Raw genomic sequence first — 24,118 nt, forward strand, 5'->3', positions numbered from 1 at the left:
CTACTACGCTTAATTAAATTGCACGCTTTCGAAAAGAGGTCACACGTAAATCTTACTATACTATTATTATTATTATTGTGAATTAAATTTTGCGACGTAAAAGACTTTAATTTAGATAATTGAACCGAAAAAAATATAATCATGCGAATCACGCTTTCGCAAAGGTAAATTTCACAGTACGTACGAACTTGAAGACCTGTCACTTGCAATTTATGCTAAGCGATTCATAAATTATGCGAAACGCCATTCACCAGAATGGTTAAATTATTTTAGACATCCGACTATTTCAGAATTTTTTTAAGGAAGCATGTATCTCACTTTAAGGTGTGTACAACCAAATGAGTACATTTAAATTATAAAATATGGCATTATACAGAGCCTTTGAAAGCATCATTAAAAAATTGTAATATAAACATAATAAAATCTATAGTTGAAACAAAGAGCAAGACAAGGCAAAATGAAATAAAGCTGCCTGAAAGGTATTATACTGTGAGGTAGCGTACCAAATTTGGTGCTTATAAATTGAAAACTAGGTTGGAAAACGTATAATCAAATAATAAACACTCGTATTTTTTAGTAGAAAATGCCCGGCGCTGCTTGGATGAGTAAAATTAGAACAAAATATATAAAAAGTTTAATCTTGGGTTTCAACCCTTTCCAAAAACCGTTTACAGTCCAAGCTGAAATATCATAAATTGAAAACTATAGATTTGTATAGTGGAAAAATAAATAAACAAACATTCGTCTTTAAATGTAAAGTATTGTATGTGGATTATGATAACTATTTATTTATTTATTTTTAGTTTAAATTTCCATGGTGCCTTTACAGGCTGCCCCAAAGTGACGCCTATAGCTAAACTTGTAACCAGCAACATAGCTGAGCGGTTAGCGTTTAATGCTTTCAATTGAGGGGTCATGGGGTCACTCCCTGGCTCGATAACTCCCAAATTAACGAGACATCTATGAATTGTACATAAATTTTATTGTAAATTAATCATATTCAAATAGTGGTGACATAGTAGGTAGGAAGGATTTTAGCTAATTTCAATCGGAAATCGTTTCAACAATGAAATCAGAGAAAATTGGCAAACTCTGATAGGAAAAGATCGACCTGGAGTCACAAATATCCAGGTCTGACCAGCAGCACTACAGATATACTCAAATAGCCAGCAGCATAGCTTAATGACCAAGCTATGCTGCTGGTTATATATCGAATCGAAACGACTATTATAGTACGGCGAGCGTTATGTTACACAGTGACAAATAGATACACAGACACACAGAATAGCGATATTGTATGTATACATGATAGTGGTGTAAAATGGACAAATTAAATAAGATAAATTGGAAAAAATGGGATAGGAATCGATGGACTTGGAGTCACACATATCCAAGTCTGACCAGCAGCACTGCAGAAATCCTTCGAATCAAGCGTATCATTATTTTCAATGGAGATCAAACCAAGTCTCAAACCCGAGACCCCTCAATCATTAGCGTTATATGTTGTTGCGTAGGGGTGGGTGGAGGATCCAAGTAAAAGGCCAACAGTCGTTTCACAGCATTTATTGATGATTAAGGAGATACACGCACTGGCAGTGCTCAGTCCAGAATGACCTGATATCGCCTACGTACCGCCTTATAAAGGGTAGATCTCTCAGTACGTCTAATCTGTTTACCTATTGTATAGTCACGTATTCGGATATGTATTCCCACGACATTAGGTCCCCCCGTACTGATTCTGAGAAAGGACTAATAACGGTCATTGTTTAGCCGAAATGCACTTAGAGTCCAGATATAATCCTGGAAGTAAGTGCAAGCACTTATTTAATCCGTTAACAGATAACCCTTGAACGGTCTCATAGTCTGGGATTCTATTGGCTCAATCCGCGGCGTACGTAACAATGTTAAATACTGAGCTATGCTGCTGGTTATTTGAAAAAAGTGTCTAATATTTTAGAGAATATATGTAAATTCAATTCAAAGTTTAAAGCTATTGGAGTGTATAAAAATCAATTCATATTTATTTTTATTTGAAATTCAATTGATTTTGTGCATATTTAAAGTGTCAGTACGTTGGGGAAAAACGATCAGAGCCTTCGTGCGAAAATGAACCACTTTTCTCATATTTGTCGAGGCTTTCGTATGCCAGCACGGTGGCAAACACTCGTGTCGTCGTCTGTTAGGTCTTTACCTAAGTACACCCATCCACGCTTTGAATAAGTGATGGCTAATCAGGGGGCCTTTTTCCGGTTAACGTCTCGTCGAGCACACAAGTCTTTCGATGATATCGATTGGACAAATATTTCTCGTCGAGAGAACCAGACGCTGTGAATGTGACGGTTTTTCGTGTAAATAAGGGTTGGAACTGAAATGCACACGTGCGTTATTCAATTGGATAAAGATGACTGGAAATTTTATGCAAAATTTCATAGTTTGAAAAAAAACGAACAAATGAAATGAGAAAAATGTTTATGGAGACAAAATCTTAATGGATAAAAAGTTTCGGAATAAATTTATGCATTCAGCTTTGAGCTTAATATTAAATAATATACATTTTATATAAAAAAATTGAATATAGAAAAATATAAATTCAACAAGATGATATTTTATACAAAATTCGGACATTTAATATGAAATATTTGCCAGAGGCTTAAAAAAGGCTTTTTTTAATATTTTATAAAATAAATTAAAGATTAACTTTCTCTACTTACTAGGCTTTTTTGTGTTTAAATAAAGATAAAAATCTAAAAGAAACTCTCATAAACTTTTATATTAAAATAATGATGGGAAAAAAAGACTAATTCTGCCATAAAGATAGCCATTGTGAGCGTTGCGTGCTTTGTATGGGAGTTTCTAGCAAAACGGTAGCTTTGAATTGTCGTTAATCGGTCAAAACTAATCATAATCGACACAATCAAACTGCAACAGGTGACTATTAAACTTAATTTTTTTTAAAAATCGAAAGTATCTATAAAAAAAATCCACTTTTTTTGAGATAAGATGATTGATTGTAGGCACTTGAAATTGTTTAAAATCAATAAAATATTTTAATTAACTCTTCCTTTAAGTTTATAGTTGAAAATCTAAAATTCGCATTTTGCGCTATTGCTTGATACCAGTTAACTATCATGAATAGTTAACCCTTTGAATGCTGATCAACGCCGATCGGCGTTTTGTCAACAAGTCTATGATCCTGAAATACGCCGATAGGCGTTTATTTTGAGTATGTAAAAGATAAACAAGAATACTTCCCGCTAAGCCTTTCAAGGTAGCATTGAACATGGGTCGTGTAATCCGTGTCAATGTTTATAAAGACTGGTTTACACCAGAATTTCTGAATTTATAAGCATAGCAGAATTTCTCGATGGAAAACCCTAACTGCTGAGTATTTTAGATTGTGGCTTGGCATTTAAATTGTGTGCATTATATTTTTACAACAATGAAGAAGATGGAACTAGTTTTGGAAAAATACATTCATTAAAAGACTTCTTTTGTTTATTTTATATTGTTGTGAGATATATCACAGAGTCTCAACACAGCTTTTTAAAACTTGAAATACTCGATGGTAGCTATCTAGGGTTTGTTTGGATTACCATTTTTATACTTGCTTTCTATTGGATTTTTAAATAATTCTAGTTGGAAATGTTGGCAAAATTTTTAGCATGGCGGGCTTTCAACAGAAAATACTATCAGCACTCAAAGGGTTAAAGGCTAATTACTAAATTTAAATCTTATTATAATACATAATGCTTTGTTATCAATAGGTTGAAAGGTATTTACAATTTTGAAAGACACTGTATATATTATACTAAATACGAAAGTTTATGCAGAATAAACTGTTCCAACTTTTTTGGTCACCGAAGTGCCGTACAAATAAAACGTCACAGGGGAAAAATCGCTATATTAAGCGTCACCTCGTACATTTTCACAGTAGAGATGATCTCAACTGCGCGTGCGTTAAGTTGGCTGAAGTGTTTCAATGAAAAAAAAAATTCTTAAAAAAACTCGGCCAAGAAGACGTATTACATTTAAAATAATGGTGCAGAAATTTCGACACATATAAGAAGCGAGGCGCACCGGGCGCGTCTAAAGAACACTCTGTCTTTTTTATCGTTCTCCTCCCCATCCCTTCCTATTCTCATCCACCGACGTAAAATATAACGGACTTTTCAGGGGAGAGTTCGCAGATCCTCAAAGTGTAAGCGACGATTGAAAATACGCCAACGCAACGGCCAATAGAAAGGATACATGTGTTCCAGTAACAGTTGATGTAGTCAAAACAGTTCATATTAAATCTACCTAATACATACATATGATTTATTACGAATGGAGTGTATTTAATTTGCAAATTTAAATTAAAAAAAATAATACAAGAAGGTTTTAAGAATTTACATATTACTTGTATAAATTTGTAAATTTACAATTTGAATAAAATAAATAAATATGTATGTATGTATATCAAAGCGTGGAGTATAGTTGAACTATACATATGTAATCATTAATCTTTAAGAGAACTTTGAACGTGTATTCATCAATATTTTAATATTTTATTTTTTTATTTATACCAGGAAGGCCTAACAAGTGAGCCCAATGTATCTCCCTGGCCAAAAACATTGTACATGTGATGCATAGATAATATTATTCAAAGTAAATTCATATCAATTAACATCCACAGAGACATCTATGGTCAAATATGTAAATTTGCAGCATTTTATACAATTCAATATATTACGACTTATATGAAGTATCAGAAATATATTGATCATAAAATAAGCATATACTACGATAGTAGTAATAAAACGACATTGAAATATCATACGTCCGACAGAAGCCGTTTTTACACGGCAATTTTTTGAGTCAAGTTTTTCTTACGTTTAAATTAAAAATTAAAATCACGTCACCCCAAAATTTAGGTATGAACATAATTTCGTAATAATGAAAAGCATTTAAAAATCAAATCTATCTTTTAATTGTGCAATATATTTTGTCAAATACTCGATTAATGAATTATTTTTTGAAATTATTCGATTGTATAAAAATGTCTTGACTTGAAGATTTTGAACATAATTTAGTAATAATAAAAAGCATTTAAAATTCGAAATGTAAAATTTTGTTTATAAAACGTACATATTATTTTGTCTAGTTTGGGTTTTAAATTTACTAGCATTAAAATTCTAATGTACGATAAAAGTCGACTTTACGAGTAGGTTGTTTTTAGTGTCATTCGCCCCGTGCAATATACTTAGAGATTATTCTGGCGGATTAGGCGCATCTCAAAGGTTGGGAATCACTGTCATTTTAAGAAGGAAAGGGTGGCGCGTTAGACTCGGGGGTTGAAAGAAAGAATTTTCATCATCGTGCGGTAGAAATGGTGCGGTAAAAAGTGTTACTTTGTCGGCGTCGAGAGCGCCATCTGCCGCCGCCATCATGGCGTCAATTTATTTTTATTATTATATTTTGCAGCGAGCTTCGTTTTGTTTCCCCTGCACTCGCAGATGCACTTTTGTATGCTTAATTGCCTGAAAATATTTACAATCAGTTTCATTCATTAAAACGGAGCGTACGCCGATCGATAACAGTTAGTAGCCAAGTAACAGTGCGGAAATATATATATATATATATATATATATATATATATATATATATATATATATATATATATATATATATATATATATTAAAATTAATAAATAATAATTTAAAATATGAGTCATACATTGAGTAACTTTAACTTTTCTATTAGGGTAAAAGCATTCCTTTAATATTAAGAGCAATATAGTCAGAATGCACCGTAGAAGCATCGCGCAATTTGAATCAAACTTAAAGACGACGGTAGAAATGCAATAAAAATGGTTTTTAACACTTTTTTTATTCATAAATTATTTTTACAATATATCTTAAGTGTATTCAAATATCTGCTGATCCAGTGATCATTTAATATTTTACGAATTATTATTTTTTTAATATTCATAGTATTATCTTATTTTAACGTTAGCGTATGTATATACAGCACAATAGAAACAAAAACCTATTTAAAATACTTACAAATCTTCACAATACATTTTGTAAAAACGAATCATGTTTTTCATAAGTATTATATATCGAAAATAAAAACTCAACATACATATGTATGTATTCATAGGTTTAATATCCGGCTTAAAACGTAACTCATACTGATGTAGTTTCATCTACAATACATACATACATATGTATATGAAGCAATGACGTTATACGAGAAATAACGACATAACGGTGAATATGCAACAGCTTTCGAAAAGATTTGGCCTCAAATAAAATGCCCAGAATTCAAATTAAATTGCAACCTTTTGTTACAACATACAATAATATACATATATAGATAGCAGTATGTCTCGGTGGTTGCGTTTATGTTTAGCACCGAGAGGTTACTGGGTTCGATCCCATGCTGATCTTATGCTGCTGATCTTATTTGTGATTCCAAGTCGATTGTTTTCTATCAGAGTTTGCCAATTTATCTGATTTCATTGTAGAAACGGTTCCTCTATCAACTTGGCAAAAACCATTCTACCTGCTACGTCACAAATATCTGAATTTGATTTATGTCCAATATGTAAAAAATGTATGTACAAGTCTAAACCCATAGATGTCTCTATGGATTAATTCATTAATTAATTAACTGTCAATTTCGTGTTCTTCAGCCTCTTGAAATACAGCGATTAATGTATAGGTAATAAAAATGCTGCAATATTTGTAATTAATTGTCTAGGAAGATTGGGGTTTACCTGCTAGGCCTTTCGGTAAAAAAACCACATATATAAATGTATATGTTTATAAGAATTGTTTAAAGGTTTTTAGCTTTTTACCTATTATGCTTTAAGCACTCTAAATAAGATAAAATAAATGTTAATAATGATCACTGGTAGTGACTTAAGTTTTATTTAGAACATTATACATCATAAGAACAATAAAAACCTTTTGAAAAAATAAGAATATATGTATACATATTGTTATTTAATATATAATTTCGAAATAGACTTTTTAACAAAACAAAGTTTCTATAACGACAATGCAATTAATTGGTTGAATATTATATTTTTTTCGATTCAAATAAATTTAATAAAAAAAAATGAATATTTACTATTAGATTCGCCACGTTTACGCTGTTTATATTACAAATACTGAGCGAAGCCGGGTAAAACAACTAGTATGTTATAAAATAAAATAAACTGAAATTCGCAAGAAGTTTTTTTGAACTGACTTAGACCTTAGACTTAGAATTAGGCTTTAGATTTTAGATTTAGATATAAACTAAAACTTTGTATAAAAATATTTTAAAATGAAAAAAAATAATACCATATTCTACATAACAAACAATTTCATAAAAAAAAATCGTTCATCCGTTTAATTGACGAAAAAATAATTTATTTGTCAAAATTTCATTACACGTGCACAACGTACGTGTCTGTACAGTATCGCTCGTTAAATTACCCATTTTATTATTTCATCATTTTTCTGTTTCGATTATTCAAACTGGTAATTTGTATCCGGCCGCGTACATTAGCGACGATTCATCAGTAGCGTCATACGTGTCGTTGCATTTAAATTGCACTTCGCACACACACACACACACACACATACATACATACGTATGACATATCCACGTAATAAAAACAGACATATGTACGTAACGTACACTGTAATACACAATGGTAGTAGATCACAGTGTTGGTTGCAGGAGAGCGACATTAGCCGCCACTTGTTCGCCGCGACGTCGTACGAAAAGCTCTGAAAGCTTTCGTCTTTGGGATGCTGAGGCGTCGCCGCGGGACAACAATGGGTCGCAAATTGTTTTCGGAAGGAATTCAACGAAAGGATTCCGCGGAAAAGAGCTAAAAAGAGCGCTGCCATCAATATTTATAGCGAGACGTGGTCCTTCGTACGACGCATAAAAATTCGGACGTGCAAATTAGTTTTTGTATCGCGCGCGGTCGGACTGTTTAGTGTATGTGTTGGTGTGATTAAATAACCAATGATTTAAAGTTTCAACACTTGAATTTTATAAAATATAGAGTGAAAAAAAGAAATAGTTATAGGCGTTTAAGCAATTAAAGCTAGATGACGGCGAAAACGGATATTCGGCGATTAACATCAGGCACTTTTTCGTGGGAGAAGTTTCAAAAGCGTCTAACGCGATATTTTTGCATCATCGTAATGGTGGAGGATCCATTTACTTATATTGATGACCAAAATGAGCAATATGGCAAAGTATGAAAACGATCGGATAAGAGGCAATTTTTTTTCAGAACTGTAATCGTAAGTGAAGCTAAAAGGAGGTTTGTAAAAAACAACTAATTTAGTAAACGTTGTAGTCTAGATTACACCGTGAAATAGTATGCTAAGTTTGGAGTTAAAAATGAAAAAAATGTAGATTTGTACAGCTGACAAACAAACAGACAAATACATATCTACTATTACATATAGACTATTTTGTATGGAGCACTTCGATTAAGGGCCTTGCATTTTAAAAACTCATATTTGATCTAATTTAAGGTACTTAGGTTAAAGCTTCAACTTTAGTTGAAAGCTGTATATTTGCATAGCGTACAAATATACATACATACAAAGAAAAAAAAATGTTTACATTATATAAATAGATAAATATATTTAGAATGCATCTTTAGGTCAACTTTACTTCTAAAAATTAAAAAAAATGCGATTCTTTCTAGAATAAAAAATCCCCAAAATACACGGACACACACATACACACATTTTTTCTAGATCATGAAAACGTGATCAGTAATCGATTCTGAGTTCGAATCCGTCAAAATCTCGAGTTAGAATTTTCGCATGATATTGTACATAGATAAAGTAATTATAAAGTTTATATTCAAAACTAGAGATGTATGTTTGTAAATGGAATCACATTTTTGTCATTTTTTAAACACTTTATGATTTTAATTATTTTAAATATTTATTTATTCATTCATACTTTTTGTAAAGACGGAATAGCTGATTTACCAAATTTGAAAATTTTCCTAAGATGCTGTATTTGGGTTGCCTCTAAGCGACATATTTGGTATTAAACTTGTACATAAACATTTATAGATAATAAACTTTTTAAATTATATTTAAATACTGGTGACATAGTGGGTAGCATGGCTTTGCCAATTTAATGAGGAACCTTTTCAACAATGAAATCAGATAAATTGGCAAACTCTGATAGAAAACGATAAATGTAAGTCTGACAAATATCCAAGTCTGACACTACAGATAATATTTGGAATGAATTTTTTTCAATCGAGGTCAACTCACAGGATCGAACCCAGAAACCTCTCAGTGGTTAGCATTAACGTAACCACCAAGCTAAGTTAAGCTTTAATTAACGATTATTAGAGAAATATATGCTATTCTGGCTGAAATTGTATCTCAATATTTTCATAAAATTCATTCAAATCTAAGAAATCGAACCACAAATAATTTTTATTTCTCTTAGTACTTTTAGTAAATTTAAATAATTTATGTATTTTAAGACATCCTACCGATTCGTATACATACATATTTAAACGATATATGTACGGGTCCACCTCACGGACCCGAATGTGAAACGCCCGAAAACGCAAATATCGGAAGGCAAAGATCGAAAATCGAAAGATCTTAAGTCGAAAGATAAAAAAGGGTGCATGGTAAACGGTACATACTCACTTAATTTGCGCTAGCAGGATACAACAGGAACAAGAGGAACAGGCTTTTCCTCCGGTATTCTGCGCGCGCCCATTAATACGGGAGGAAAAGCCTGTTCCTCTTGTTCCTGTTGTATACTGCTCGCGCAAATTAAGTGAAAAACACTATTTCTGTTTGACTTAATTCACAAATTGTTATCACTTCATTTAATTCGATATGTGCAGAATCTCGGAAAAGCAGAATAAACTTATTACAGGCCACCAGTATTTTAAAATATTGCTTATCGCAAACTACATATTATATTTAATGTTTTGCATAATTTCATGAATGAGAAGAGAGAGAGCTAATTTCAAATATAACGGCTCATATGTTGCATATATAAACATATATTATGAATAAAATTTCTATACTATCGTATAGTGAATTTCCCACTGAATTTTCGCCTTCCTCTCTAAAACGCCCATACGTACGTACACAAATAAACACCCTCACGGAATCCTAATACGAAACACATCACAGGAAAAACCCACCCGTTTGCTCCACCGCACCGCGCCGACGATCTGAAAAATCGGAACACGCATACAGGTAAGCGGACGATGCGTTTTTCCCTCACGGCTCGGGAAAATTGGGAGCGGCACCGGAAAAGGGGTTTCCCTCTCGCGGCGTAACCCGCGATAAAATCCTCAGAGCTTTAATTAAATCGTATAATACATCGATTTGTCTGCCACGGCATTCCAGCACACTCGTCTGAGAGGAGAGCTTCGTCCCGAAAAAGCTCACCCCGAAGCTCTTGTGATAATAATATATTGCCGGCGAACGGTGGAAAGGGCGACTGCTCACCGAAACCCCCCCGTCTCGTGCGACTCTCAAGCAAACATTTTGTTCTTTTGGCGAGATTTTACACCCCCTACCCCCCCTTTATTTTGCAAGGCGTCGTCGCAGTCGTCGTCGACGTCTGCCTACCCCATTGTTCGAGACGTCTTCTGCCGCTGAAGCCGGAATAAATGGGTCGGTTTGTTAAATTATTATGGAGTTTCGCGATTACGCGGCGCGGAACAATTGACGGCTGTATTTAATATTGTTAAATAAAGGTAAGGCGCAAAACCTCCCCCATGGTTCTCATCCTCCCGGCTCCGTCTACGGAGCTTTTCCACCCCCCCCCTGGCTATGAATTATCCGCCATTGTTGTGCGGGGGATTAAAGCTGGCGCGCGCGCGAAGCGACCTGTTTTTCTCGACGCGTATTCCCTCCGCCGAAAAAGCTCGCTCATTCGTATTTCTATGTGTATGTAAGAATATAGGTTTTCAGATGTATAGCTTTTTGTAGCTTAAGCTTGAGATTCGCTCTCTTCCGCGTGCTGTATAAAGCGACAGAGTTTTGCCTTTTATTGTCGGGATTTTTGTTCGGCATTCGACCATCTTGTCGTTGCTCATATGTATGGACGTACATATGTGCACTCATAGATAGTTTGCACTTTTTCAAGCTACTGAAATGAGCTTTTACTCTATATATACATACATATGTTTATATATAGAGTAATATAAGTAATATAAAATAAGCCACCAGTTTGGCTTAGTGGTAGCGTATATATTTAGCACCACTGAGGTCAAAGGTTCGAGTCCTCGCCATCTGCTGGTTAGATTTGGGGGTTTTGTGACTCCAAATCGATCGTTTCTCTATCAGAGTTTGCCAATTTTATCTGATCATTGCTGAAACGGTTCCTGAAAATTGGTATAAGATCTAATACTGTTGTCACAAAATCTGCCTGTGTATAATTTGTAATAATTATACATAGTAATCTGAAATCTATAGATATCTCTATAATTTCGTATTTATTATATGTATAAAAATTGTATACAAAAAAAAACTAAAAATAATCCATAAATGTCTCTGTGATTATTATTTCTGATTAATTGTTATATGCTATATATTCTGATTGTATATGTATGTATTACTGTATTTCTGATTTCTGATTGTTTAAGTATTCTGTATTTCGTTAACGTACACCCGTCGCATTGGAGCAAATCTGTAATGGCTAGTGTATATTGATTTGTAACAATAAAAATAAAAATAAAATAAAATGTGTAAAAAAATATCAAAATTTCTATCAATAATATTTTTTATTTTATTTTATTTTTATTCAATCAATCAAAGTACACTCATCATTACAGATCGCTCCAATGCGACGAGTGAATTAAACACATCAAGAAATTATGTATATTTTCAATACACAATCATTACATAATTCGAAATCATACATGAAATATACGGCCAGACATTTTTATTTTACATACGTATGTATTTTTATTTTACATTTCATGTATGGTTTCCTTTCCTGTTGTCACAAAAAATCTTATGTATTATTGTGTATAATTTGTAAAAATTGTGTACAAAATCTAAATCTATAGATGTCTCAATAATCATCTGTATTTATTATGTGTATAAATTGTAATAATTGTGCACAAAAATCTAAACCCATAGATGTCTCAATGGATTAATTCTGTAATTAATTAATTGTTAAAATTAATTCAATGGCCCGTGCGGCCATATATATATATATAGGCGTATTAGGGTTTCCTGTAAGGCCTTCCTGGTACAAATTAAAAAAAAAACGTATGTTTAAAATGTATTATTTATGAATTGTAATATAACATAATGCTATAAACACGTACAAGAAATTGAATGTCCCAAATAGATAGTGATCAGATTTTAGAATGTGTTGTGAATAAAAAAAAGCTTTTTAAAATAAAAAAAAATCATAGCGTTGAAAGTTTGAATGTAAAAAAATGTAATGAAATTCATAAAATAAACGAAGACAGGATAAAAATTTTCACATAATTTAAATTCTACACCATTTTGTGAATTTGTGGCACTTCAATTTTTAGAGGTCTTATTATAATACAGAATATCAATGTTTCGAATTGCAAAAATGCAAAACATTGGAATTATAAATGCTTAATGTATTTATAAAGAATGTATGGACTAAAACAACTCCGTCTTTCCATTGATTGATCTTATAGCAGTACATTATTATTGAATGCTGAATGCTTAACTTACATTTTGACATTCTCAATTCGAATATTCCATATTTCTACGATTCGAATTATTGACATAATATGTTTTGACTGGCTGTCGATTTCAACATCACACATCCTTGTCTGAGTTGATAAATTTCAGAAAATACGTACATATATTAAAATTTACGTACTTTTGAGCAATAATAGGATAAGTCGACTATTTCAATATAAAATCCTGATTTACTATGCATGTAACTTCGTATATAAAAAATTTAGGTATTTAATTTTGAATTAAGAGTGAATGAGAGGGAAAAAATTGTAAAAAGGCATCACGTCCGTTTGCACTCAATTTGAAGTAAAAATATTAACGACATTAACGCTAAATCACAACAACTTCCTTTTAAGTTGTAGGTAAGGGGATGGGGGGTGGGTCTTCCCGGAAAACCTGCCCGGTCGGACACTCATTATCACGCCACATGCAAATTGAGTTTCTTAATTGCTTTTCGTCCATTTTCACCGCGGTCGCTCACACCCCTCTCATCCCCCGTGTTAAGGGGGAGGGCAGGAAAATGCGGATAATGGGCAAAGGGAAGACCGACGACGACCGTGGGAGAACATGTGGCTGAAAAAAAATACGCTTGTATACCGTCGAGCCAATTAACGCTACAACGAGGAACATATTGTTAAAACATTTTTTAATATTATACTAAATTAAATGTAAATTTGTTCGAGTATTTTTTTTGTTTAATAACTACAATGCTCTTTTACTACGTAAATTTTGTTTTTGGAATTAAATATTTTAAAAATGATCAACACGTGACTCTGAATCTTGTTTTTCTCCACACACCCAAAAATATAAATTTATAACATGAAATAGTGGGGAGGGGCTCTATGATACGTCATCTTCATCGTCTCATTTTAGTTTTATGAAATTTTGCAGTGCTGTATCACTTTACCATCAAAAAATTCACTAAACATCCATGAAGAAGCTTTACTTCAAAATATGAATTGAGAAAATAGTGTATATTAATTTTCGAATATCAACCCTTCGAATTTATTGCAGACGTTGAAATATCAGAACTGCCATTTTAGATTTTATTTATTTAATTCGTTGTTGTTATATTGTCTTATATACATTTCATATGTGAACACCGTTTATCGTTGAAGTTTTCTCATACATTTTTAATCATAGTTTGGCTTAATTATGCGATCCAACTGTACATATCACCAGTTCGATTGATTATTATTATTATGATGTTTCATTTCAGCTCTTTTTAACAATATTTGAAAAAATTATTTATTTAAGATTAAAGGCGACATATTTTTATGTAGCGATATGTTTTAGAATTGGATGTGTATCTTTTTTTGAACTCAAAAGAAGAAGGATGGCAATCAAAAATTTGCAGAAGAAAGAAATGGCGAAATCGGCGATGATCAATCTGACAAATACATACATGGAAAAACTGTTCTACATACATAATATAATGAGAATAACAAAATTCGTTTGGTGCGATCTCTGGTGATCCCCATTGCATATACATATTATATGTACATAACTCGAGACATTGACGATAAATAAAAAACTGAGAAAAATCTCGATTTTCTAGAGTAAAAGTAATACTTTCGGTTGGGGTAAAAATAGGTAAAAAAAAATAAAAATAAAAATATAAGGGTTTGAAATTTATAATTTTATTACATGTAAAAAATCTTAAGTCTGATTCGGTTAGCAGTTTGGGAGATAATTGAATTAAGAAATATATCTGTAAGACACCTATATGTACATACATATATAAAGAGGAGGTACCATTTCCTGTCAATTTAAAAATATGAAAAAAATAACGTCGTATCGATAAAAATTTCATTAACCGATAGTAAGTTTCAGTTCAAAAGATCGAACAGTGTTCAAAAAAAAAATCCCCAAAATTCACAAAGAAAAAGACACACATATTTTTAGATCACAAAAATGTGATCAGTGATCAATTTTGAGTTCGAATCAGTCAAAATCTCGAGTTAGAATTTTCGCATTATTACAAAACTGGCTGTAGGTGCAAGGCATTCCTTATGCTATATTTTATTTGATATTTTTACTTTATCTGTTATTATAAATGCTATTTTTTATGTATGTATGGATGTATTTATGTTTATGTTTAATTGTTATTTTGTTTTTTTTCTTTTTTGTGTTATATTTTTTGACCATTGTGGCGCTTTAGGAATTCCTGTTATGCCACAATGGTCTGTTTAAAATAAATAAATAAATAAATAAATAAAACTTCATCTATTATTACTACGTACATAGTGCCTTCGAAATTTGGTGCTGGAGGCGAATGCTGTGCATTCCATTGACCGTAAGACTTACAAAGAACTGCAAAAATTTAAAGAGGCTCTTCACAACATGTTAGAAAATGATTCTGTCCTAGTTATAAATGTGGTATACCACTTTGTAAGGAAGAATATGAAGAATCTAGAGAAATTGGTAGTCATCGAAACACTATATGTAGAAGGCGAGCTCTAAGAGGATGGTCAGATCAAATTAAAGAATTCACAGGTTCCTTAAACACTGCTTTGAACTTGGTACAGGACCGGAAGGAGTGAAGATAGATCGTCTACCGGATTCCAGATGTTAGAAATGACAACGACGCTCAGCATTGGGCAAGTAAGAATGTATTGGAAAACTAGTATAAGAAAAATGTGTAATTAATGTATGGTAACTTATTCAGTAGGCGAGAGTCGATTTTGTTGATGGCGTTGATCAAGTTTTATGTTGTGAAACAAATCCGATATTGGGGATAAAATAAATTCAATTTAATTTTGACGTTTCGGAGAGAGGACAGGGGGTTCAATTTAAGGGCGGGGGACGTCTTCGTATCGCGATTTAAATAATAAATGAGCGCGATTGAGGCGGTTCCCGTTTTGTTTCCATACGTCCCGGTATAAATCAGGACGGACAGGTTCAATATTTTTGAAATATGTAGGTCATCCCGACTCCAGTTACGCTACGCAGAGGGGCCAAGGAAAGTCCAAGCCTCCGCTGTCGAAATTGACAGGAGGATTTGCGAAGAAAATTCGCGAAACGCCAGAGACCCTCTCACTCCCCTCATTTCCCTCTCGTTCACGTGGAGGGAAAAAGGTGCTATATATTTTAAAGAATTTCGATTCGATTAAATTTGACGATTCCAATATATTACGGAGGCTTTGGCTGTGGCGCATATTTTTTATGATCATAATATAACTGGCTAGACAAAGACATTCAATATAATATACATACATTATACGACCACACTGCTATACAATAATTTAAATACAAATCTTCTACCTATGTATATATGTACATACATATATAAATATAAATGTTTCTTTGTATGCTATGCTATGCAGTTTTTAATTAAGAACCATAAAATTTGGCACTTGCAAGATATTTTAATTGTGAACGCTAAGTCGGTATTATAATCGTAATTAACATGTTTAAAGATTCACAAATTTTAGTCTTTTACCTTAGGTCACCTTTATATCATATCATTCTTCCATGACCCAAGGTTTTAAGTAATACATTTAATTACATTAATCCTCTTGTATACATATTATATCTTTATATGAAGTAATATATTTAATAGCATTATTCCTTTACATTAATCATCTACTTTACATTATATTTTTGGTTCATATAAAAATATTCCACAAAGATTTTCATTTAAGCCGGGACATTAATTAATTAATATATAATAAGTTAAAATTTAAGTCGCATGCGAATGGCGACCTTTGTTCGGCACGCTCCTTCGATTTTGGTTTTTACACCCTAATTCTAATAATTGGCATGAGTGATATCTTGAAAGAAAGGGCAATGAGCAGGCATGTTTTTTAAAAGCTTTTACCTTTTAAATAAATTTTTGTTATTTTTTTTTAATACAAAAAGAATATCAGTTTTTTTCTGCTTGACAAATTTTTGACAACTTATTGTGGCTCTAAATTTTTTTCTGTTGACACAGATCCTTGTATTTTTATTTTATTGAATACATATTAGAAAAATAAAAAAATCATATTTGACTTATATACCACTTTTAGCTTGGGCAGAATTAGCAATTAGCTTTGAGATTTTGGTGTTTTTACTAAAAATCTTTAAAAATGACTTTGGACTGAGGTATATACATATGTTGCTCAAAATGTTCTATCAACCATTTAAGGCTTTGCACTTAGCTTACACTCTGTATATTGTTTTTAACTTAAGCCCGATTGAGGAATGCCGAGCATTTCGGCGTTTCCAATATGATATCGATTTCTTATGAATCCAAATATGGACTATCATTGACTAATATAATAAAAAGCTATGTATACAGAAATAGTGTTTTAACCAAATAAATGTCAAACTTATCGTTTTTTTTTTCCTATTTATATTTCATGATATACTTATTTAATATGTAGAAATGAATCAAACATTTAGTTCGTTGATCTTATAATAATAAAGCCGTTATAATTGGAAGTGGCAAAAGTCTCTTTTTTCTATCGAGATATATCTCGCAAAACATTATATATAATGTTTTGCGTTTAGCAATATTTAAAAACACTGGTGGCCTGTAATACGTTTATTCTGCTTTTCCAAGATTCTGGACAAATCTAATTGAAATAAGTGATTTTAATTTGTGAATTAAGTGATACATGAATAATGGTTTTGGAACTGAAAATTGGACTTCCGCCACTTTCAAATACAATGGCTCATATGTATATTGTAAGTGATTAGTTGTTATCTCAAGGGTGTTTTTGATGTCTATCTCCTTATTTATGGCGATGTTTTGAACCTACGTACTATTCCATATGGATCGGAAGAAAATTTTCAATTAAATTTTCCTCACACACACACATAACGTTAATCACGAAAGCGCTCAGTTACGAATGTTTTCACAGAATTATCCAATCAAGTCGTTACAGAGACAACTCCGTTGAAATCAAATTATAACGCAATTAAAAGTTTTCCCCTGGCATACGTCGGAGATGTTGGAAAATTGATATTGATTTTTGAGTGAAAAGCTTTTATCGTACGGGAGATGCCGACGAGGAAAAGCGTTCTCATATTTGCCCGCAGTGTTTTCGTACGATTCGGAGCGTGCCGTCGGAAAATTGCATTAGAAACTTCCGCTAAATGCGACACAACTTTTGCATTTCGCAGAGTATGGGTACTTATTGATCTAAAGATGTATTTTTATTCATTACTTACATTGGACTCGTAATCGGACTGGTTGGCTGGAAGTTTCGCCCCTGGCGTTTGCTGCTCTGCAAGTATAAGATCCAGCATCCTGTCTAGCTACCCTTTGCAGGACTAAGGATCGCGTGCTCAGGATCACACCGGATGTCATATTTTGCACCACTTGTCTGTCCTGGAAAAATAAGAAGAAAAAAAAATGGGATGAGAATCTTGTTGACGGAGTCAATTGAAGGAAATTTTATAGTATCTAGAAAAGCAACAGATTTTAAGAAATTTTATTTAAAAAATGCTAAATTTCCACAGTAATTATAAAAAAGGTTTGTATAATAATAATAATGAAAGGAAACACGTATTTTTAGTATAATTTATTTTATTTGAGTGTTTTGTTGAATGTTCAGTTATAATGAACTGTTGTAATGAACATATGTATATTTAGTACTAGTGGTTTTACCCACTTATGTAATATACATAAACTGCTTAAACATGGCTAATCTAATAGTAAGCATTTTATTAAATTTATTTGAATATTAATTTGTTTTTTTTTTAATAAATTTAACGTCACGGATTCTACAAATCAAAAGTTACATGCATACAAAGTCTCTTCTGAAATTATATATTAGATTTATTATATTTATCACACTGTAATTAGATAAAAACATATTACTAATGGTTTACTATAATGAAATGACAATCTATAGTTTACTTAGCCATAGCCTAGCTCACTGGGAGAACTATTGTTTACGAATACTGATCTTGGTGGTTATTAAATACACATATCCACCATCTCCTGTTAGGATTTACGATTTATTAACTTAACTTTTGTAACGGATCCAATAATTCGGTATTTTCCACTTCGGTTTCTCGCAAATTCGAGCTATTAGCCTCTAGAATTTGTTGAATCTTATAAAATGCTACCTACATAATGTATTTATCACAAAATTGCAGTATATCAAAACTTTTGTTGATTGTCCATGTATGTCTCTATTTTATTCTATATACATATGTACTGATATATTCGAAATTGTAAGTACTTAGTTATGTACAAAAAACAATCCAACCATATGTGTCCCCTTGGAATAATTCCTGTCATGGCCCTTATGATAAAAATGTATTTGTTTTTATAAAAATACAAATATAAAATCATCAAATTTGATATCGGATCTTATGGAACCTAAATTCCAAAGACAACTTTCATCTGCCTGAGCAATGCCGGGTAATTAGACGATAATACGTAAGTACACGATATCTCAACTAAGCATTCATATAGTGATGTTGATCACATGAAGAAAGACAAAGTTCGTTTTCATCAAATATAATCAAAACTATTTTATTTTAAATTACAAAAATTTTCATAAAAAGTTGGTGGCTATAATTTTTGGTTTAATTGAAGTGAGCGTTTTGCTAATGTTTTCGTATTTTATCAAATGAAATAACAATTGTACGATTTAATGACATTTTAACTAGTAGAAATAAATTTGAATACTAAAAGGCAGTGTTTATACCTACATACATTATATATGTATGTAGGTATAAACACAGGGACGCGTCAATTTTACATTACACAAATCACAAATGTATGTAAAATTTATTTTAAGCAATCACTATAACTCTGCGCATTATATTACATATATTTAAATACGAATGTGCGATAAATTTCCGTGAAATTTTTTCAACACTATAGGACAAGGCCGAGAAGCCGAAAAAAAGATAAGGATCAATATTTCATCCTGATCCCTAAATGCGTCGCCCTCACACCCTTTGTGCAGGGGCAGACGATGGGTCGAGGGAAGGGGGGGGAGTTATCTTTTTTTATTTAAAGTATTTTTATGTGTATTCATAAGGCTATATTCGGCAGAGGCGGCAGCTGGGCCCGCCAGCGCTAACCCTTCGAAGCCCCCCCTATATTATCGTGATGCATGTGTATTGCCAGCGAGTAATTTAGCGCAATAAATTCGAAGGACTTTGGATCTTTGTGGGCAATTTCTAACGTTTTCCGAACGAGGGGGTCGTAAATTTTACAAAAAAAAAAAAAAACGAGCCAAACGCCCAAAAGGCGATAATTCACCCTCGCCAAGTCGTACGTAATAATATTCGAATATAATAATATTTATAATACATTTTTACAAAATGTTAAATTTAAAAATGTTCTAATCTAATAGTATACACAAGGGTTTTTCCCTTGATATATAATATCATATTGAATACGATTCATGCGAAATTCGACATTTTTTTTTCATTTTAATTTCGAAGATTTGCCCAACATGAGAATGGAGAGCTTAAATTTAGGCTTTTTCAATAATATTTTTCAAGTTCCATTCTCAGTACGTATAATATTATACATGTCATGAAAGGTACAGGTAAAACGATATTCACGAAAACCCTTTTCGTAAGGAGGATGTTAGGGGATGGTTTTTTTTTGTGCCGTACTTACGTCTATTGAAAAACAAGTTCGTCCACTGGGGGATGAAATTTAGCCAATGATGAGATGCTTTATTTCGAGACGGCTTTTTCAACCTCTCCTCATCATCCTTATCGTCTGTGTAGGTCGATAATTTATTCCAAGAAATGATGGAAAAATTCACAGAATGGTAATTTTTAATGTCCGTCAAAATTCATGTCTTGATGAATTAGGAAATTCAGTCGTATATCATTCAAATTATTTTATATTGTGAAGGTGAATTCGGAATTGTTCAAGGGCTTTTATTATTGAGCTATCATTATTTATAAATAGTATAAAAAAATAGTTTCAATTCTTGTATATATGTATCGTCATCATCATTTACAGTCATTCACCATCTACTGCTCGATGAAGACCTCTACAACACGCTTCCACTCGCCTCTGTTTTGCACAAATCTCATTCATCTTACCCCATATATTTCCCTAAATTCGTCTACAAATCTTCCTTGGGATATTTATTTCATTAAATTCTCTCGGTTACCATTCTAACACTTATTTTGTCTACTTTTCGTCCATTCTTCTAGCTGCGTGACCCGCCCCTAGCCATTTCAATCTCGTCACTTTCTCCACTATATTCACTACCCTTGTCATACTTCTCACCCACCTATTTATTCCACTTCCTATCTTTCCTCGTCATTCCGAGCATACAGTGTTCCATATTTATTTGAGTGAATTCAAGTTTCACCTCCATACTAGTAGGAATATTATTATTTTTTCACCTCCATATTAATAGGAAAATTAATTCTTTTTTAAAATTATTTTTACCATGGTTTCATTACGGGATTGCCTTAAGAGGGCTGGACAGCAGCGCCTTGTCCATACAAACGTACTATACTTCTCCCTTCCTCAATTATGGCACTAGAGAAATTATTTTTTAATATGCTACGGATATCTACCATTGGGGTGTATCTATCGTTTTATTTTTTTTGATTAATTATTTTTCATAGGAGCTAGGAGCCGCCAAACATCTATACAATCGCCTCTTTTTTACACCCACGAAACGAGTCCAGCGTGCTTATTTAACGGTCGATTTAAAAAAAAATACGCCGATAGATGCACAGAAAGTATTGTTCTCATACCGATGATGAAATTTTTTTAAAAATTGATCCAGTTTTGGAGGAGAAAATAGGAGAATACGAAACCTCGATTTTGTCAATGTAAAATACGTTTTATCTGGTCGAAGCGCAACTGTCGCATTCACTTAATATATATATTGATATATATTGTCTCAATCACTCAATATATACATACACTCAATATATATATCGAAGAAAGGAACGGTAACAAAATTAAGGTTTCGGGTGAACAGCCCTCTTAAGGCGACACCTTAGTACAAGACTAAATTTGTACATACATACATATGTTCTATACATAAATAAATTAATATTATTATAAATTTGAAATTAAATTCAAATTATGGTGTCAAATGTGGATGGGTGGCCAGTTTATTAGGAGCCGTTTCAAGAATCAAATCAGATAAATTGGCAACTCTGATAGGAAACGAACGATCGAAATGATAGGATGATCTTTGTCTTTGAATGAACCACATAAAAATACTCTCTTAGACTTCTTCATTTCCTGATTTTTTTCATAAATTTACGCTCTAAGCTTCCATCTTCTGACATTAAAGAATCAGTAAACTTCATAATATTTTCACTTTGTTTTTTTTTATATCCGAGATCGTTGACGTTCCAACTCCTTATTTATTTGACAAAAACTTCCTAAGACACCAATTTTTAAATCATTGATTAAAACTAATTTGTCTTTTAATGATAATACAATACGTTTTCTTTTTGTTTTCTTTCCCATATTGGTAATATTAAAAATAAATATTTAAATCGCGATCAAATTTTCAAGAAACAAACGTCTTTTGAGTATTTAATTTTGAAGACATCTGACTCATTTTTCGGTCATGTGGTCGAATTTTTATGTTATGCATTTCAAAGCAGTATATTGTAAAATTTGTGTTTGTTTTTAACGTTCCGGATAATCGAGGTTCTACTATATTTAAAGCCTGGCCAACAACACTGGATCATCCCCAGAACGCGTGACACCTCAGTTGTTGGCATCATACGTTAACCTCTGAGCTATGTTGCTAAATTGAAAGTAGTACTTCATACATATGTACATGTTATTATTGTCTATTTTTTTACGAGCATGACATGTATAATATTATATGTGAATGCCAAATTGCAATACATTAAATAAATTTTTAATCGAACTTTTTCTTGGGATCTGACTTTAAAAGTTTCAGTCAAGTATCATATGCATATGTTTGAGGCTTCTTTATTGAATTTTCCAAAATTTAACTTACAAGGTTAAAGTGTTTGACATCGGGTCTAGACTTCTGCTAAGAAAGTTAAAATTAAAAAAAATACGTATATAAAACGAAGCACATCTAAACGATTTGGCACTGGAGTAATCAGACTATGATATTACGAATCGACGAACTTTCACTCACGTCTCTTTGGCGAGAACAAAACCTGAATGAAAACGAAAAAACGCACAAACAATTCGATGGGAAAACTTTCACGACTTCCACGCGAATGAAATTTATTAGCGAACGAGTCGGGCGGAGAAGGGGAAAGATACAAGATTCCATTAGGGGAAATCAAAACGGAGAATCATTTCGCCTAATAGCGGCGTGCTAGTCTTTTGTGCGAACAAACAAACAAGAGCCGGCAAATTCTCAATCAATCTGCTTCATACGTACGGGCGCAGCATCAATCATCGCGGAAAATGCGGGAAAATCAAAAGAAAACTACACCCCCACCCCTCCCCCCGACCTCACACACGACCCCTTTCCGGCGTCGTGTGTTTGTACTAGAATCTGTAGTAGGGGTGTGCAGCAATCAATCCAATTACCCGAGTTATTTATTTTGTAAGCAGTTCTCTCCATTGTGCACAAAGCAAACTCGCATAATATGTTGGGAGCTGCTCTATCGTAGTCTTAATAGGTCCTACGATACGGGCACAGTCTGATGTAGTTTATTTATAGATTCCGCAAACAACGTATTGTTTGTTGAATTAGCATGAGTAATTGATTCGATAAATGTTCAGTTAGTTGCTAGATTAAATTATTGTCTCATATGAGATGAGTATTGGAGTCCAATTGATTGGATAGAATTTTCAGACTTAATACGATTCAATCATATTAAGTGGATTGCCTTTTATTCGTTATAATCTTCTAGGGTTTATTTGAGGCACGTATTTCGATTCATCACATTGAGTATGGGGATAGTTTGTTGCTGATAAATATTAATCGAAATAAATTATTAATGAATCATATAATATAACATATTATGGATACCATCAAATATTCAAGATTTTGTCTGTATTTAATTGTTCAGATAGTTTTAAATTAATTTATTCGGATGTTATAATAAATGATTAGTTATTATAATGGTAGGTTTGTTTATTCATATATCGATTGGTCAGTATTTAATTAAATTTCACTTTAGTGAAATTATTTTTTGAAGCCAAAAATAAGTCATAATTTTATACAATGGAGTTTTGATGAATTCAATAATCTGGCCAAATAGGAAAATAATTTTTTGGGCATTTAATTTAAAAGTTACTGAACTGCATTTGGCAACTGATCAAAAATTGAGTTGCCTTTGTAGATAAAGTAAAAGTTTCACAGCTCTATGTACTACATAAAGTTGTAAAATTTTTACGGCTTAAAGCTTATTAACTTTATACTTTAAAGTTTTGAAGGTAAGTTAATTTTTCTTGAGGTTGATTTAATCTTGAAAGTGCATTTGAGATAGTTTTTATCAAAATATTTCG

General features: G+C 32.4%; 1 protein-coding gene across 1 annotated transcript in view; it reads right to left on the minus strand.

The window, feature by feature from the left end:
* Window positions 1-24,118, minus strand: part of LOC143921569 (B-cell receptor CD22-like) — a 520,711-nt gene that overhangs the window by 202,651 nt on the left and 293,942 nt on the right. The window contains exon 9 of the mRNA XM_077444921.1: window positions 17,884-18,043. Coding sequence (XP_077301047.1) covers window positions 17,884-18,043 — 160 coding nt within the window. The remainder of the gene's footprint in view (window positions 1-17,883; window positions 18,044-24,118) is intronic.

Source organism: Arctopsyche grandis, chromosome 13, assembly GCF_051622035.1.
Source record: "Arctopsyche grandis isolate Sample6627 chromosome 13, ASM5162203v2, whole genome shotgun sequence".
Lineage (NCBI taxonomy): Eukaryota > Metazoa > Arthropoda > Insecta > Trichoptera > Hydropsychidae > Arctopsyche > Arctopsyche grandis.